Genomic DNA, 19,102 nt, shown 5'->3' with positions numbered 1-19,102 from the left:
GGGGTCGGGGAACCGGCGCTCGCACTTATAGGTCGAGGAGGGAGGGGGCGGACCCGCTTCTGCGTGCTCGACGGAAGCCCTACCTCTTTAGCCCGCGCCCCGCCTCCCGCGCGCCCGGAAGTCCCGCCTTCGGAAAAGGAAGTAGCGGTGCGCTGGGGCGCCAGCGGTGACCGCGACGATAGCGGTGACCGAAGGAGGAGAAGGCGGCCGCGGGCTGGCGGTTAGAGGCGGGGCCGGTTCCTCGGAGCCGCTCGGGACAGGAGTCAGGTGCGGAGTAGCAGGCTGGCTGAGGCCGGTGGGTTTTGGGGTCCCGGGACTGGAGCAGGTGGGACGCGGAGGGGCCGTATGAAGACGACTTTGGCCGCTTTCCCCCCTCGGAGGTCCTTTCCTTCCCTCCTTCCTTCCTCGAATCCCTTTTCGGCGCTGTACCCTGCCCTGTGTCCCAATCCTTTTCTAAGCCCGGGTGTGGCGGTGTAGTCTGGACTCCCCTCTGGGTCACCACGTTTAGGGCTCCCTGTTACCCAGACCTACACTCCCTCTCCGTGACGTAGTTTCTCAGGGACCCCCCCTTCACCTCACCCCCAAAATCCGCACATCTTAGAAACGTGCCCCTAAAGGTTGGCGTGGTGTACATTTCACACTAGTATTGCCCAAAGGGGTTAATACATTAAAGCTATCCCTCGAAGTGGATACCTTGCGCTGTAGATTTACATCAGAATGACAAGGAGGAAGAAAAAGGGTTGGGCAGATTAGGAAGACCAAGGGAGCGGTCGGAGTCCAGGCATCGGGCATTAATCTGTCTTTTTGTTTTGGCACGTTTGAGTTTAGAATTGTTTGCAGTCAGCGCGGCGGTTCCAACCATGGGTTTGTCTGCATCTACCCCTGCTGTTGCAGTTCAGACCTCAGATGCTTCAGATCATCAGACGGCATCCCCGCCTTCAGGATGTCCCATGCATGAAGGGAAAATGAAAGGTAATTGACCCTTTGTCTAGAAAATAAAAACAAAAGAGAATTCTCAAAAGGATTTTGAGGGAGAGGCAGCATAACACGCTAGTGGGGCAAGGTGAGTTCTCTCCTTATGGTGCTACTTACAAGGTATGAGACTGTAGACAATACTTTTCTAAGTCGCAACTTGTCGTCTGAAAGATGAGGATATAATAATATTTCACAGGGCTATTGTGACAAGTAAGATAGTGCATGAGAGTGGAGTGATGGCTCCATACGTTAACCCTTACCCCTCAAAGTTTGCAGTTAGCGTTTCTCAACCTGGGTGGCCACCCCCGTTCTCCCCCACCCAGGGGGATAACATTTGGCAATGTCTGGAAACATTTTTGTTGGTCAAAACTGAGAGGAGGTGTTGCATCCAGTGAGTAGAAGCCAGGAGTTCTGGTAAACATCCTGCAGTGCACAGTACACCTCTGCGACAAAAAATCTCCTGGCCCCAAATGTCAAGAGTGCTAAGGTTGAGAAACCTTGGTCTAGATCTGTCTTTATCTGTCAAGGCAACTTTACATCTGTTGCATTATTCATCTTTGTAAAAGTAAGTCATTGCTTACGGCCGTGCTGTTCTTTCCTTGGGTGCAGAGGTGAGAATGGATGGTCCACATTTGCTTTAGATTGTTTATATAAAAGTATGACCTGAAAAACAGTTCCTTGCATTGTACTCTTTGATTCCCTTGGTCATTCAGCAAGATTTTACTCGCTGCCCAGTCTGTGCCAAGCACTGCTGGGTTTTGTTTTTTCGCTGAGAGAAGAGCAACGTATAGAACAAAAAATCCTTTGCCTAATGGAGTATACATTCTCATCCTCGTAATCCTGTGTGGTAGGTTTTCTCCGTATTTTTTATTCAGGAAACTTAAAAGCCACACATCTAATAAGTGGCAAAGCCAGCAACAACTCTGTGACCTTGGACAAGGACAGACCCAGTGCTCTTCCAGGGTTTCTCTGTACAGGAAGAATGGAGACAGTTGGACAGAGCTGATGTGTTCCTACTCTGAGTGTCCCCGGGTAGATCATAGAGCCCTGAATATGGTTTTATTTCATTTACTGTGTATCCAGAAGAGTCGTCAGTCAGATTTGTTTGCATAAGTAAAGAATGTGGATATTTGTAGGCGGCTAAAGGGGCTCCTGGTTATATGGGAAATATATCAGTATTTTCTCACACCCAGCTGGGATCAGTGACCCAGGAGAGATTGGCACTCTTGAATGGGAGCAGAAAGGTGGTAGAGCAAGTCTCCCTTCACCCCTCAAGTGGACAGCTGTAAAGGGTCCTAGGGAATGAGGGTCTGCGAGGAGAAATGGGAAAGGAAGTGAAAGGAAACTTGTCTTTGGTGTGGAGGGCATCCAGCATATTCTTGGTGTTACTGCTGCTGCCTAACACAAGGGCCCCTTACTTGGGCAGCTGTCTTCCTGGGCCGTGGCCCTCCCCGTGCCTGCCCCCTCTCCGCAGTGTAAGACCAGCTTCTCAATCTCCACACTTGCTTCCAGTAGCACCTGGATTCTTGGACATCAGCTGCCCCTTCTGCTGCTGCTCTTGTAGGTTCAGACCTTCCCTCTTAAGTGGCATCTGGACCCTACATGGACTATGGAACATTTTCCTTAATATGTGCCTTTTCTTGCTAAATGCTTGCTATCAATTGATGGGGAATAGAACCCCATCAAGGGGTAGTTTTCTGTGCCTTGTTTCTATCCTGGAGCAAAGCACAAGCAGAGGGGCATTCAGACTTTTCTCCAGGAGCCTTTTTGAAGGCTCCTCTGCTCATTTCCATCTTCTGTCTCCAGTACCTGAGAGAGGCGTCAGTAAGCCTGGCGTCCTGTGTCCTCATCAGGGCTGGGCCTTGTCTGGAATCTGAATTGAAAGTCAGGGAGACCCGGTAAAACATGGCTGGGCCTCTGCTTAGGTTCCTCCGTGACAGCTCGCTGCTGGGAACCCACGCAGGTACCTACTAGCCCATCTCTAAAACCACGGAATGCACAATACATTCTTTTGCAAATGTTGAGATTTGTTTGTTTTTGCTGGGGGCATGACACAGTAAGGGAATGGGTACCCATTTCTCTTTCAAGGGGAAAGTAAATTTGTAGAACCTTCTGGTCTATAGGATATTACAATGTTAGCTAGCCTGGCTCTTGGCAACTTGGAACCATAGAAACCTGGCTTTGCCTTTGATGGTGATCACTGGTCAGAAATCCAGCTCTTTAGGGCCAGGATTGAGAGAGCCAGATGTCCTGCCTTTGTGGTGACACTTTTTTACTTGATTTATTTCAGGCTGTCCTGTGAGCACAGAGCCATCTAACCCAACTTGTGAGAACAAAATGAACTCTGTGCCCTCCCACCAAGATCGTGCGTATGAGTACGTGGAATGTCCTGTTACGGGCGCTGTGGCTGAGAATAAGGAGAACCTAGATCCTTCTAATCTGGTAATTCACACCCAGCCCCTCTTCCTGGAACATTTTCTGCCGAGATGCTTTCATGAACTCCCAAGACAGACTGCTGACTGCTAGGATTAATTCTCCTTTCCTTTTGAAATAAGTCTGATATTCCATCCATATTGAAAATCCTGAATGCATCGCTAATTGTAGTTTCAGAGAGTGCCTGATAAAGGGAACACTGATCATGAAGTGCCAGAGTAGGCTGACTGGAAAGAAGCCACGCCAAAGGAATGTTTCCTTTAGAGATAGTGGAAGGCGGGAAATCCCATTAGGAGTGCAGCTAGAATTGGTAAAGGTGTTTCTGGTCTTGGGAAACCTCATAGGCACGATGCCTGATTAGGCTCTGTTTTCCAGCACAGCCGGGTACCAGCCTGTGTGAGAGTTGCTGGTGTGGTACAGCGTCACGGGGCAGCCACCAGTGGGATGCCGCTGAGAAAGCAAGGACAAGACAAGCATGGCCTCACCGCATTCTGTGATAGTGTAGGAAATGGAGGTTTCTTGTTTGAAATCACATTTTAATGGAGAGACAGACAGACTCAGATCTGTACTCTGGAAGGCCAGAATAGGCTTCTTAGAAGGCCAGGGTTATCAGAAGTATTTAGACATATTGCCTAACATTTGAAGGAACTAGAAATATTTAGTCTGGAAGCGAAGGGGTGTGTGTGTGTGTGTGTGTATGTCATATAACATAACATTTATAACAGTACCATCAAGTGGGTGGTTTGTAAACAATGGACATTTCTTTCTCGAAGTTCCAGAGGCTGAGAAGTCCTATTGGAAGGTGCTGGCAGATTCAGTAAATTTGGAGGGACACAAACATTCAGCCTCAACACTCAGTAATGACCCTGCCAAGCTATTAGGAAACTGGTGTGTTGAGGAAGAAGGTGGACAAGATCAGGGCAGCACCGTTGATGTTTGAGGCCAGACAGTTCCTTGCAGTAGGGCACTGTCCTGTGCTTTGTAGGATATTAGCAGCATCCCTGGTCTTCACCTGCCAGATGCCAGGAGCACCCTCTTTTTCTCAGTCACGACAACCTAATGTGTTTCCAGATATTTCTAAAAGTGCCCCCGTAAGACTACTGTTCTAGATAATCTCTAATAGTCTAGTGGGTCAGAACATGGGCCTTTTGGAACCCCACAGACCTAGACTTTTACCCATGGGATCGTTACCTGTAGCAAGAATATTAATAACAGCCAGCATTTCTTCTGGTGATATCTGTAGCCCTTGTGCTAAGCACCATACACACCCTCCAGTAACCCTCGTCCCCATCTTTAGAGCTGAAGCCACTGAGAACGGGCGAGCATGCAGTTTGCCCCACATCACTCAGCTAGGAAGCAGCAGGTCCCAGACTGAATCCCAGCTGCCTCTGACATGTGTCCTTCAACCCCCTGTGGTGACGATGCAGGGAAAATGCTCAGTGTGGTGCCTGGCATACCCGGTTCTCCCGCTACCGTCATTCTAGCTGGGGCGGGGGGGGGGGGCCCGTATCGTGATTTAGTGATAAATGTGCATCTGCTAGAAGATCTTTCATACTTGCAACACAAAAGAAGTTCTAGGCCGGGGGTTCTCAACCAGGTGTGATTTTGCCCCTGGGAGGACGTTGGTTGTCATAGCTTGGGAGGGGTACTGTTGGGTAGAGACCAGGGAGGTTGCTAAAAATCCTACAGTGCTCAGAACAGACCCCCATCACCATAAGTCGTCCAGCTCCAAATGGCAGCGGTGCCTGGGGTGAGAACGCTGGTCCAGGGAAGGCGTTTGCACGACAGTGTTGCTGCCCCTTGTGTCTGCGAGGAAGGAGGCTTGTGGTGTCGCTGCTCTATAATGTATTCGGTCCGGAGACCGAAAGCATCGGCAAGATCCTAAAAGTAAAGAATTTTTTTTTTTTAAGATTTTATTTATTTATCTGATGGAGAGAGACACAGCAAGAGAGGGGACACAAGCAGGGGGAGCGGGAGAGGGAGAACCAGGCTTCCCGCTGAGCAGGGAGCCCGATATGGGGCTCGATCCCAGGACCCTGGGACCATGACCTGAGCCGAAGGCAGACACTTAACGACTGAGCCACCCAGGTGCCCCACGAATATTTTAAAAGAAAGTGGTGGTATACCTATATTTTATGAGATTTTTCCTCAGAAGAGTGAACAGTCATTTTTGAAAAGCTCGTCATAGAAAGGTTTTTAGAAACGTCTACAGTCATGATACTAGTTTTTACTTCTTAATCCTTGGGGAGAAAGAGACAAAGAATGTTAACCGCAGTGTGTATTTACCATTTGTGAGAACTTCAACAAGAAGGAAAACCTTTGGAACTCCGACTCTTCAGAACAGCCAAATTATCTGGGAGAGCTGAACTTTTGCCATCACTGGCATAATAGGGAACCTGTACCTTGTGTGTGATGCATTGCTTTCCAGAAAGTCATTGATTATTATTGTTTGTTTCTACTTTATGTCCTATTTCCAACATTTAAAAAAATCTGCTTAATTTACCTAGATGCCACCACCTAATCAGATGCCGGCCCCCGATCAGCCGTTTGCACTGTCTACTGTGAGAGAGGAGTCATCCATTCCGAGAGCAGATTCGGAGAAAAAGTGGGTTTATCCTTCCGAGCAGATGTTTTGGAATGCAATGTTACGGAAAGGGTGAGTGAGCATATTACTGAGAGTATAAATTTGCTCATCAAATTCATTTAAGAATTAAATGTTAAAGAGGTTTTCATCCCCAAACATAAAGTTTTTGTAAGCTAATCCGTATATAATATTCAACTGATTTTTTCAGACTTAAAAGAATTTAAATGCAAGGCCAGTGTATTAGTTGGGATTCTCCAGAGAAACAGACCTAACAGGATGTGTTCTTATACACAGAGATTTATTATAAGGAATTGACTCACGTGATCATGGAAGCTGAGAAGTCCCATGGTCTGCAGGCTGGAGACCCAGGAAGAACTGATGTTTTCATTCCAGTCCAAAGGCAGGAAAAAAACCAGTGTCCCAGTTCAAAGGCAATCAGGCAGGAAGAGCTCCCTTTTATTTGCAGGAGGCTCATTCCTGTTTTATTTAGACCTTCAACTGATCAGATGAGGCCCACCCACGTTAGGGAGAGCACTCTGTTTTACCCGTTTAAATGTTATTCTCATCCAAAACACTCTCACAGACATACCCAGAATAGTGTTTGCCCAAATATCTGGCCCCGCCCCACATGGCCTAGTCAAGTTGACACATAAGGTTAACCCATCATCGCCATTAGTTTTTAAAAAATACCATTATGGAAAATACTTAAAGTTGGGGAGTCATTAATCAGTGGTACTGACTGAAAAACTGTCACCTTATGGTCCTTTGATATGTGTGTAAGTGGTTCTTGGTCACTATAGGTGAAACGGATATGTGCATTGATAGTGCAGAATCCTCAGTAAGGTGTATCGTGCTTTAGCGGACGTTCTTTCCTAGGTGGAAGTGGAAGGAGGATGATATTAGTCAGAGAGACATGTATAATATCATCAGGATTCACAATCAGAACAACGAGCAAGCCTGGAAGGAGATTTTGAAGTGGGAAGCCCTTCATGCTGCGTAAGTATGTCTGAGATCTTAAACAGCCATCCTTCCAGCATCTTTCTTATTTTATCCCAGCTTTCTAGAGTTTGAACCTTTTATTCCAACAGCGTGTTATATAATACATTTTAGGTGGTGGGCCTGCGTCAGTGACTAGTGATAGACCACTCCCACGCAGCTGTGTGAAATGGCAAGCATTTTGTTACGCTTATGGATTCGGTGGGTCCCAAGTGCAGAAAGGACGGAGCAGGGATGGCTCGTCTCTGCTCCCAGTGTCTAGGGCCTCGGCCAGGTTCTGATCAGGGATGGCTTGACAGCCGTGGGCTGGAATTCTCTGAAGGCTGGACCATTTACTCATCTGGTGATTGATGCCGGCTGTCAGCCAGGACACCTCCCTACAACCTCTCATTGTGGCTGCTGTGGTGGCTGGGTTCCCAGAGCTAGAATTCCAGAAGGCTCCAGGGAAGCTACATCTCCCTTGATGACCTGGCCTCAGCTGTCCCACAAGTCTGCCCAGGTTCAAGGGGAGGGGCTGTAGACCCCACCTTTCAGTGGGAGGAATGCCGCTTTCCACTGAAGGCACAGCATGTGGGATGGGAAATGGTACAATGCTCTCTGCCCCAAAGCTGATAAGAAAAGTGGTTCTGTTCCCTTAGCAGCATTGAATCCCCATTAGGACTAAACATCGAGGGTTGTCTTAGCACGTGGGCCTTTTTCTCGGAGAGAATAGGTGACTGCAGTCGAGTGTGTTGGCAGCGATGGACCATCAGTCAGCTCGAGCAGTCGTCCTCATACTTGAGCTGCGTCGGCATTGCGTACGGGTTTACTAAAACACTGAGTGCTGGGCCCCCACCCCCAGGGTTTCTCAATCAGTAGATCTGGGGTGAGGCCCAGACTTGGGCATTTCCAGAACAACACAGATGCTACTGGTTTGAGGAGTCCACCTCGAGAAGGGTAGGGGTGGGGAATGTCAGCGCAAAAAGCCAGATTGTATCATCACGGGCGGATTACATTTTAAATTCATGACAGGATCGCCTGGGGTGGCTCAGTCGGTTAAGCGTCTGTCTGCCTTAGGCTCAGGTCATGATCCTGGAGTCCCGGGATCGAGTCCCGCATCGGGCTCCCTGCTCGGCGGGGAGTCAGCTTCTCCCTCTGCCTCTGCTCCTCTCCGTGCAGGGAGTCTGCTCCTCCCCCTGCTTCTTTGCCTCCTCGGTCTTGAATAAATGAAGTCTTTAAAAAAAATAAAAATAAATTCATAATAAAAGTGATTAACTTCTTGGCTAAAGTCCACTGAATGATTTTGTTAAGATGTTCTGGGTTTTTTTTTTAGTATTTGGGCTCTGAGGTTCATTAGTAGCACTCCCTGGGTGTCCTGGGCAGTCACCAGGCCTGGGAGGGGTCCGTGTGAGGAGGGAATGGCTCAGCAACCAGGATTCCCTTCTCGGTAACCCAAGGCCAGCAGGACTCAGCTCTGTCCCCCTCCCAGCTCTCTAGTGAAGTGAGCCGCAAGTGTCCGAACGTGTGCTGGAGCGAAAGCCACCTGCTAACTACGTGTAGCGGGGCGTTGGGGCAGAGAGAAGACACACAAGGAGGTTCCACTTTGTTGGTTTCAGCCCCCCTTCTAGTCATTTTTCAGGGTCCCTCAGAATTAGGTCGGCCTTTTAAAGACACCTGCTACAGCCTCCAGGGGAAAGCCTGCCTGGGTTGAGTATACTACTTTGCCAGTGACCCTCTTGAGAAGAGCTGCTAGTGAGTAGTCAATAAAGCAGGAAGTAAAGTAAGGCCGAGGGGCCTCACGTAGGGCTCGGTCACACGGGGGCTTGTTCTCTCCCTCCCACGTCGTTAGGCCCAGCAAGGCTGGGGCCCCTCCTAACAGTGACAGCAGCTAACAAGATAGGGGGCCTCCCGTCTTTACTTACCTAAGGAACTGGTCCAGCACTAATTTCATTTGTTCTTAGGGATTCTTCCAGCATTTTTCTTCAAAAAGGCTTGTTCATTGGTTTCAAATGGAAGAAGAGTGGAGGATGTTCTTTTATTTGTTTAAAAAAAAGAAAAACCCTGCTGCCGGGTGTGAAAGTCGAGTGTAATGCCCAATACTTAACATTTCTTTTTTTTTTCCCCTGAGAATATACCTGTACCCACCCCCAGCAAGTGGAGAGTCCCCTTCCTGACTCCTGGCAAGATTGCTGTATTCGGAATGTAGTGGAGGTGGTGCAGCGTCCTTGAACCAGAAATACAGAGCAATATTTTTATCAAATAGGGGTATTTCTTTGAATTGTTTTGAAAGTTCTCTCACTCTATAAACATGAAATTATGTAAAATGCATACAGAAAAATGTGTGTTGTCGAGAAACTGCAACATCACATTTCTCAACAGAGGGAAAATATTTTAATAGGCTTTTCTTGTTTGGAAATTTCTAGGGAGTGTCCTTGTGGTCCATCATTGATCCGGTTTGGAGGTAAAGCGAAAGAGTATTCACCAAGGGCAAGAATTCGTTCCTGGATGGGGTGAGTGGCAGTGCAGAAATGTTATCGTACGTTCCTCAGGTCAGGGTCCGCTTTCCCTTGGCACCCAAGCCAAGCACTCAGAACTGCAGTGCCATCTTCCAAAATGTTATCAGGATTCAGCTGGAGATCTCTCCCTCTCCCTCAAGTTTGCCTGTTGGTGGGCAGACTTCTTCAGGTTTCGTGCGTCGTTCCCTGTCTGATTATCGTAGCCCTGAGCTGAGTTGTCTTCTGTGTTTTCGGAACTGTCCGCTTCTCCTCCCGCGGTCTCTCTGCATCTGGGCACTCAGCATCCCCCTCTTTTCTGCCAGCCTAGACCGATTCTTAGGTCGCCCTGGGAGCTCTGCAGTGTCTCAGCCGACCTCCCTGGCCTGGTCTCTTTCCTGTAGACCGTGTTGCCTTGCGGGCAAATGAGCCGTCGTCTGACGTGGGCTCATCACGGCTCTGCGGCACTGTCTTCAACACAGTAGACGGGTGCTTCGAGCCTCACGTCCTGGTTAGACCTTCGACCCCGAGAGCAGGAGTTTTCATGCTCGCAAACATGTTTTCATTTCAGCTACGAGTTGCCTTTCGACAGGCACGACTGGATCATCGACCGTTGTGGGACGGAGGTCAGGTACGTCATCGACTACTACGACGGCGGGGAGGTCAGCCGGGACTACCAGTTCACCGCCCTGGACGTCCGGCCCGCCTTGGACTCGCTCTCGGCGGTGTGGGACAGGATGAAGGTCGCGTGGTGGCGCTGGACTTCCTAACCGCGGCTTTGTTAGAGATGGGGAAAGAGAAACTGTTTTTTTCCCAAGCAATACATTAAACTATTTTCCCCAAACTGAATTGCTCTCATGATGTAGTGGGAATGGCAAGTAGGTGAGGACGCCTTTCACGTCCCGTGGTGAGGGTGCCCTGTGCCGCGTTCTTTGGTTTTTACCTCGTGCGGTCTGTAGCAGGTAGTTGGAGGTTTCCTTCCCACTTGGCCTAAGTGGGAAGCGCGCTCCCTTGGTTTTTCCTTCAGCTGCAGTATTGCCTGTGTATTTAATCTAGAAAAGTGAGCAGCATCTGAAAAAGAAGGTTTCTTGTCATGTGAAGAGAGCTGCTTTTCTCCTTACTCTTTCTCAGGAATACTTGAGACGTAGATCTGAAAGCCCACGTTCTGCTGAGGAGCTTTTAGCTGGCCAGGTATTTGAACTAATACTATTTATTACAAATAAGTAGTTCTGCTTTTGAAAACGTTACCAGCGTCTCACTGTCCCTACAAGAGCAGCACGCCCTTAAGAAGACGCAGAGCTATCCACTGGCAATGCCCTCAGCAAATCGAGAGCGCATCTTGGCTCCAGATTCTCAATTGTGAGAATTTTTCAGGCTGGACCTTGTTCTAGAATAGTTTCAACTCCCCCATGGTTTGATGATGCACGTGCATTGGAATCTGTGTTTTCACTTTTTAAAAGATTCTCATTTTAACTCCCACTACCCTGCTCCGTACCTCTGCTCCCAGCAAGCACGTCTCACTGCCTGCGGCATTTGACAGTTTATTCCCCCCCCCCTGAGTCCTGCTCCTCCTGCCTGAAGCCCTCCCTCCAGCCGGCCTCACCAGAACCTTGAAGGCTTGGCGCTAATCGCAGCACCAGGACGGTCCCTCTCGGAAACACGATTCTATGTTGTTGAGTGTTAGGATTTACAAGAAGAGTGTTCTTCTCCAGATACAGAATGTTTCATCGACTCACTGTCTCGGTGCAGATTTTTTTCAGGGAGCTCAAAGTTTGCCGTTGAAATTCTTTCTACCATTGATTCATAAACTGGTTGTTCTACCTACAGCATGTTACAAATGACTCTTGGGGGTTTTCTTAAGTGTTGATAATATTCTTTTGATTTCCCTGGAGTCTGGCGTTAAGTTAGTTGAAGGAACTGGCAGTCGAGTGATTCATTTGATACCGATTTTTTTGTTGTGTTGGTTTTGTGTGGTGTTTTCAAAATCGAACAACTTGAAAATCTTCTACATGTCAAAATATTTGTATATTTTAAAATAAAATAAAGCTGATTGATAGTTCCCAGGTTTGGATTTTCAGAGTCACTTCCCATGTCGCAATTATTTCTGCAGAGAGAACCTTCCCAGAAGTCATGCTGTAGTCTCCCTGCTAGCGGCCGTTTTCCCCCTCTCTTAATCACGTTTTAAGCTACTGAGAAAAAGAATTACTGTTGGCATATTTTTTTTGGTCCTCCGTGCTACTGAGTAAGTGTAGGATAAGGCATCATTATGGGAAACAAAGTGGTGTAACTGGAAACTGAAAATTGAGCCCTAGGCAGGGGTTCCCGCCCCCCCCCCCCGAAGAGCTGTACTCGTTCTTGAGAAAAACCACCCCTGTAGTAAACCGTCGAGCAGAGCTGAGGACGAGGTCAATGCCATTCCACCTTCCACCACTCCTGGAAAAGACAACAGCCTACTGGGTTTCAGAGCTCTTTTGGGGCTAGATCGTACCTGCTCATTCGTGTCCAGGGGTCAATACTCCCCTCCTCTGAGAGGAGGCTTCATTTAGAACTTAAAATTCATTGTGGATGTTCTCCGGGGTTTTAGGCTAAGTCTTCTCTCTACGGTGTTAGCCCTGTTCAGAATCAGAACTGTCCTAAGGCCAAGTATTAGTGAACAGGGTGGGGTTGGAACTGGGCTTGTATATGAAACTGGAGCATTCCTAGCAGTTCCCTGTGTCTAGGGAGCTGTGCCCTCTGCATCGCCCCGGGAATAGGAAATGCAAAAAGGGCAGCCCTGACCCGCGAGGTACTCAGTCTTTTGAGGGACAGTCTGTAAATGAAATGATGGTAAGTCCAAGAATCCTAATTTAAAAACAGCCTGTGGTAATCTAGGGGGTGCAAGTTTACTTAAGTATTTTTTAATATATATTGAATGTATAGTTACCGATTTGAGTTCATCCTCTACCAGAGTTTCTCCTTCCTAGCTAAAGTGAAGAGATGCACACTTCATGCCTCCACTCCACAGTGACTATGGGACTTGTACTATGGACCGTGTGTGTCTTCATAGGCTTAAGGCCACGTGCGGTGACAAAACAATGCATGTCCTCCAAAAGGTACATGTGCCCCCATGTTCACTGCATTATTTGCAATAGTCAAGACATGGAAACAACCTAAGTGTCCACCAACAGATGAATGAATGAAGAAAATACAATATACACAGTAGACTATCACTCAGCCGTAAAAAAGAAGGAAATCTTGCCATTCGTGACAACATGGATGGACCCTGAGGGCTTCATGCTAAGTGAAATAAGACAGAGAAAGACAAATAGCATATGCTCTCACTTACATGTGGAATCTAAAAAAAAAACCGAGCTCATAGGTACAAAGAATAGATTAATCACTGCCAAACGTGGCGGGGGTGGGGGGTGAAATTTGTGAAGGAGGTTGAGAGGTACAAGTCTCGGGTATAAAAGCAGTCATAAGGATGTCACGTATTGCATCTTTGAAAGTTGCTAAGAGAGTGGATCTAAAAAGTTCTCATCAAGGGCGCCTGGGTGGCTCAGTTGGTTGAGCGACTGCCTTCGGCTCAGGTCATGATCCTGGAGTCCCGGGATCGAGTCCCGCATCGGGCTCCCTGCTCGGCGGGGAGTCTTCTCCCTCTGACCTTCCCCCCTCTCATGCTCTCTCTGTCATTCTCTCTCTCAAATAAATCTTTAAAAAATAAGTTCTCATCAAAAGAAAAAAATTCTGTAACTATTCATTTCCCAATATATGCAAATATCAAATCATTACATTATACATCTGAAACTAATGTAGGTCAATTATACCTCAATTAAAAAAAGAACGTGAGTTAAGAGTCCAGCTCGAGCCTTCACTTGCTGTGTGATCTTTGGGTCCCAACTTTGTCAGCCTTAAAAAGAGTAATAAAACTGTTTTCGTCTGTTGAGGCTGCTATTACAAAATGCCACTGGCTGCGCAACTTAACAAACAACAGAAGTGCACGGGTCACAGTTCTGGAGACGGGAGGCCCGAGGTCAAGGCAGCGAGGCTTCAGTGCCGGGTGAGGAGGTTCACTGGAGACCCTCTCCTCCGGGGTCCTCCTCCCAGGAAGGGGCGAGAGAGCACGCCGCAGTCTCCTTTATACAGACGCTAATCTCATCCCGAGGCTCCACCCTCATGACCTAAGCACCTCTCAAAGGCCCCGCCTCCTAGTACCATCAACATAGGGATTTGGGGTGGGGGGGGCACAGGTCCAGACCATAGCGCCCACCTGTGAGAGTTGTTTCCAGGTACTGCAAGATGACACCTGAGAGCACTTAGAGCCCGCAGTGGGACATGCTCCCTGTATGTCAGCCATCAGCTCATCATCACCAACAAGGAAAGGATGGTCCGAGGGGGCGGCTGGGCGTAAAAGAAGTTATTAAGTCTACGTAGTGGGCCGCCCTCCGCCCCCCTCTCCCAAGGAGCAGCTGCCTGCCAGTGGACTAGCAGGGGCTCCTCCTGATTTGGGTTCATTGGAAGGATTAGCAGGCACTGGGGTGCTTGCTCTAAGCAAGCTCATAGTATTTAAAATCTCTATAGGGACAAGGCAGGGAGCAGTCTTTGACCTGTTGAAAACTAGAAACACGGCAGGGTGACATTTGGTTTACTTCATAAGCAAGTCCCGCTAGAGAAAAATAAAGGTTATGATTAGGCTCCTGTGCTTCCTAATCTAAAATGTAGCTCACGGTGTCCTCAGGATCACAAAGGTATCCAGATTTAAAACAGGTTATGTTTCCCGCACGTAAAAGAGTACCAAAAATTATTTCCAAAGCCACATATTCCTCGTAACTTCAGTCAAAATTTTGAAAATTACGTAATTTCTTAAACATACAGCATATTAAAGCGATGCATATTAGTTATTCCTTCCCCCTTTAACAGAATGATATACTTACTGCTGTGGCAGAGGTCCCGTAATAAAATGCCATGCCATTTGTATAAGCGGTAAATGCTTCATGCTTGTGCGCACGCTTGTGAAGAGAAGCTGACAGCACTTTGTGCCAAGTGTTCACCCTGGTGTCACACTCGCATAGTGAGTGGGATCGTAGCAGCTGCTGGAGCAGACATTAAAAGTTTCTAAGAAGTTTCTATGTCTACTTGGGGGATGAGGCATGGACACATGGGAGCTAGCTTGGGTTTATAATTAGCTTTTACTTAATGCTGTCACATGCACAATGTCCCGTGTGATGGGGCCATGGAAACGACAACCCGAGTGCTATAACGTAGCAACTGCGTGGAGAGAGAAGACTTCACGATCGGAGTGAGTGGCCTCCTGAAGGACAGTAAAGGTTACTGGTTTGGAGCTCTGCTCAGAATCATCATTTAAACACTTTGCTTTTTCTTTCTACATTTTGGATACGTTCATGTGGCCAGTTCCCGTGGCTCTCCAGTGGTTTGACATGGAATATTTTCAGGATGCTTTTGGCTACAAGTAGCAGAGTCCTTGCTGGGACTTCTCACCACAAGTGCAAGGTTGAGTGTGTGCCTGGTCGAGTCCAGCTCTCTCATGCTGTTCCCTTCATGCTTAATTTCAGCTTCATCTTGAAAGGGGGGATTCCTTTCATCATCCTCAGATGGCTCCTAGCTGCTGCCTGAGCTTTACAATGCTTGTTTATGGCCGGCAGGTATGATGTGGGGCAGGAGGGGGGTGTCTCCCACAACCATGGAAAATAAGGTTACTCCTCTTCAAGCTCACTGGGCCAATTCAGCATTAGGTCTGTGTCCTGGCACCTCCTACCCTTGTACATTCCCAGGAGAGTGTCTCGTGCTTAGCCTAACTCAGATGAATCATTTAGAGTAAACTGCGGTGCCCACAGGAGGATTATTTCACTACGAATTTTTAAATCCCTTTCGCTCAGTTGTCACCCCAGAGGCAGGAGCTCCTGCCCCGGGGAAGTTCCTGCTGAGCCCCTTTCCTTCATGAAGGAGACCCAGGGCTCCGAGAACCACAGAGCTTTGTTCATGCGTCTCTGAATTATCCAGATGGCAGGCTGGCGCACCTAGACGGCTTGCCACCAAATCCTGGTTCTGCCACCCTATAGTTGTGTGACCTTGGGCAACTCATCTGAGGTCACTCCGAGTCACCTCTGCCCTCCGACAAGAGAGGATGGTTGTGGTTCCTGTCTATTGCTTGTGGGGGTTAAATGAGTGGTGGAGTAAAACACTTGGGTTCGAGCAGATGTTGTTAATAAATGTTAGTTACTAGTACCAGCATCTTGCAGCAGAGGGTCCCAATTTGTTTCTTCTAAAGCGATCTCACGTGGGACACCGATTCGCTGCTATTTGTTGGCCATTAATTCAGCGCTGCTCCAGGTTGTTTCTCCCTTAACCCTCAGAACAATCCCGAGGGCGAGGTGTTTTTATGCCCTGACTCCCCTGAGCAGAGAGGCAGAGAAGTGAAATGGGCTGGGCCGAGGTCACCCAGCTCATGAATGACAAAGCCAGGACTCAAACCTCGTCCTCTTTGAACCCGGAAGCCCACACTTTAAAAAAGGTCATTGTTCTTTTCAGTCATTAAGTGAGCACCAACCAGGAAGCATGCAGATATACATTTACTTGCCACGTTTACTATTAAATTTTTCTTAAGAATGGAAAGGTACCACATCCAAGCCACCTGCCCTCTCTGTCCCAGATATCACAGAGCTGGGCGATGCGTCTTCGTGAGGCCTGGCTGGTTAGGAGACAGGGTCTCTGTGCTCGCCATTAGCTTCTCCCCAGACTGTGCCCCCGTTTCCTCAAAAGCCTTTGGCAAACATACCTCTATCTCTACATTTGCTGGGAGGTCAACGGACTTGTATTTTTTTCTCCATTGCATGGGAAACTGCCTGATCATATTCATATGCATATGTTTGGCCAACATTTATCAAATGCCAACCGTATTGCTGGGTCCCTGCCCAGTCCCGAGCACCTAGTCCCTGCCATCAAGGACAGAGTGGGAATGACCTCGAGATAAGACATGCAGCAGTCCTGAGAACGCACAGCAACGCTTGTTAAAAACGGCCATGTGCGCCAAGTGCCTGAAAAATGATATGATTCAGCATGTTTATGGGAGGGGAAGATTCACGCTAACTTTACAAGCAAAATAGCCTTCCGATGACTAGGGAAAGCAGGGAGGAGCACTCGAGGCCCCTCGGAACAGAAGTGCGAAAGCGCATTCTGCGTGCGGGAAGGGGGTGTTTCCCGGATGAGGCCAGAGCAGGGGGTACGGTGTTGGGGAGAGGTGATGGGCGGAAGGTCGATTGAGGCTGGAGTGTGGAGCGCTTTGATGTTACCACAAGGAGTGGGGACTTCGTCTTGTGGGCCAGAGCGGGAGGAGGGCATCAGCGGTTTGGCAGCAGAGGCGTGCCTGTGCTGAGGTGTGCATTATAGGCTATCTAAGAGGCCGTGGTGTGGAGGAGCGGGGAGGAAGGAGACAGAAAGGGACCCAAGAACCGGAGGCTAAGAGGGTGAGGGCAGACACACGGGAGACACGTGCAAGAGAGGCCGCAAGGCTGGGACCCCAGGGAGGCTGGGGTAAGATGCCCTGGAGGAGGACCTGGCTGGAGGCTGCAGGGAATGTGGCTCCGCATGGAAGTCGAGGCGTGCAGTTGGTCCTTCGGGACTGGTGACGCTCCGTGCGACACTCAGTGAAGACCTCAAGCCATTGCGGCCTAGGTGGGCTATCAAGGCTGGAGATTTGGGTTGTCAGACTTAGCCAATGGGCACTCGGTTCAATTTCAATGTCAGATACACAGTGAATGACTTTTTAAATACTTTTTATGGTAAGTATGTCCTGTGCCATATCTGGGGCAAGAAATCTTTTTTAAATATAATTACATCTCAGATATGGCACGGGACATACTCATACTAAAATACGGTCATACGTTTATCAGACTGTTGAACTGGGTGTCCTCTATCTGATCTGGTGACCCTACCTGAGAGGTGCCAAGGTAGAGGGCTCTGCACCCCCCGACCCACCTTCCCCTGGCCTGCCAGGCCATGCTATGAGCTGGACGTGGGTTTTTTTAAATTAATTACTAAACCTGGGATGTTGCAGGCAAACTGGGATGAGTGGGTCACTCCAGGCTGAACAGATGTTGCCTGAATTGAGTTTTGAGAATCTTCTGACCCTTCTGCCACCTCCGGGGCACCTTCCCTTGGGGCTGGGCTGCGAGCACCTGGGTACACTGGGGATCTGAGCAGGCCAGGGGTGCACACCCCAGCGACCCCTCTGGGCAGCCTCCCATCTGCACTACGCCGTCTGTTGCCTCGGCTGTGCGGAAGATTCTCAGCCCTTACTGGAATTTTCCTTTGCTTTGCATTTTTTTTTTTTTTTTTTGTCTTGAACATTTGCTGCTGATTTAGTCCCGTTTTAACATTCTGTCTGGTCGAGCTGTGGTCCTGTCTCCATCTCCTCTTCTTCCAGTTCCTTCCTCTCTGTTCTGTGGAGTCCGACCCCCCTCCCTCACCGTGGTCTGCTTATCAGCCGACAGCGCCCACGGGCCTGGACTTGGCCCCCGCGTCTCCCGACACTGAATCCCAACGCTGTTCCTCTGCCCAACCCCGTGTAGGAAAATGTGCGTGAGCAAAGAAGCAAGCTGGGCTAACTTACAAGTTTTCTTCATTTGCACCAACTCCGTTGGTACAAAAGATTTTTTTTTTCTATAAAGAACCGCAGCAAACGTATGTTAATAGCTACTTAGATGAAGACAGATTTGCGCTTGGCCGTTTTCTGCCGTCGCAGTACTGGCCCCGTTGCCCGAGGCGCACGCACAGTGACCCAGTGTTAGGGATGCAGAGGCGTCTGCGGCAGGCGAGCTTTCTTCTTGCTGCTAGGAGCTCTAGACCTGTCAACAGACGGACAGACCTTTGTTGTCACAGACATCAACCTCAGAGCCATTTGGTCTGGAAGTTTTAAAAAAAATAGAACTGTTAGGGCAGGAGCCGGGTGGGAAGAGGGTCCCATACATGTTGCGGTTCAGTCCAGAACGGAGGCAGAGAACTGGCCAGCTCATGGTCGGACTCAAAGCCTGGAAGACACACGGTGAGCAGGAATGGGGGGGGGGTGACACAAAAGAGCAACTCGCGATCCACAGTCAAGTAGTGTTTGCTCAGAGTCTTGTTTACGACTTTCGGCTGCATGCGGGCCTCCAGGAAGGACCGGAGACCGGTGGGCAAATCCTTCCCGAGTCCCAGCGGGCGGCGGAGGTGCTGGACCCAGTGGCAGAGCCTGAAGACAGCCCGATCATTTGCCCAATAAGAAACGTTAGACACCACGTCTAGACGTCATTATTTTGGCTCTGAAACAAAGGAAGCATCTAAGGCCTTTATAAAGGACAGATGTAACGTACAGGGACCGTGTTGGGCACCACCTGTCCAGCGGGTTTCCAGCCTGCGGCAAAAACACTTCCTCACTGACAACTGAGTTTCACTTGAGTGACAATCAGCCTTCACTTGCAACAAATAATGAGTATGACTTGCTAAGTGTGTCAGTGGCCCCAAACCATCTGATAGCTTTTACTAGCTCTTTAGCTGTATATGTATAGTATCGCTGCTATTAATGACACTTGGACTTGTGGAGAGCCAAGGGGATGTCTGGAACGAAGTGGCGAGTTCATGCATTAGATTTAATGCCAGGAAACAAAGC

The 19,102-nt window shown here is 48.7% G+C and overlaps 1 protein-coding gene across 2 annotated transcripts; it reads left to right on the top strand.

Annotated features, from left to right (window-relative positions):
- The first annotated feature begins 137 nt into the window (after positions 1–137).
- Positions 138–11,524, top strand: HCCS (holocytochrome c synthase). 2 transcript variants are annotated; one of them, XM_073902114.1, is made up of 7 exons: positions 138–267; positions 841–972; positions 3,266–3,417; positions 5,916–6,064; positions 6,869–6,988; positions 9,391–9,477; positions 10,031–11,524. In XM_073902114.1, the coding sequence occupies exons 2-7, from the start codon at positions 861–863 to the stop codon at positions 10,227–10,229; spliced, it is 819 nt and encodes a 272-aa protein (XP_073758215.1). In that variant the 5' UTR covers positions 138–267; positions 841–860; the 3' UTR covers positions 10,230–11,524. The 2 variants fall into 2 exon arrangements, with proteins under 2 accessions (XP_073758215.1, XP_025713523.1); XM_025857738.2 differs by having other exon boundaries at positions 138–295; positions 829–972.
- Positions 11,525–19,102: the final 7,578 nt, after the last annotated feature.

This window comes from Callorhinus ursinus, unplaced genomic scaffold (assembly GCF_003265705.2).
Source record: "Callorhinus ursinus isolate GAN/ISIS: 27379988/994484 unplaced genomic scaffold, GSC_fseal_2.0 scaffold16, whole genome shotgun sequence".
NCBI classification, from domain to species: Eukaryota; Metazoa; Chordata; class Mammalia; order Carnivora; family Otariidae; genus Callorhinus; species Callorhinus ursinus.
This window is presented reverse-complemented; position numbering and strand designations above follow the sequence as displayed.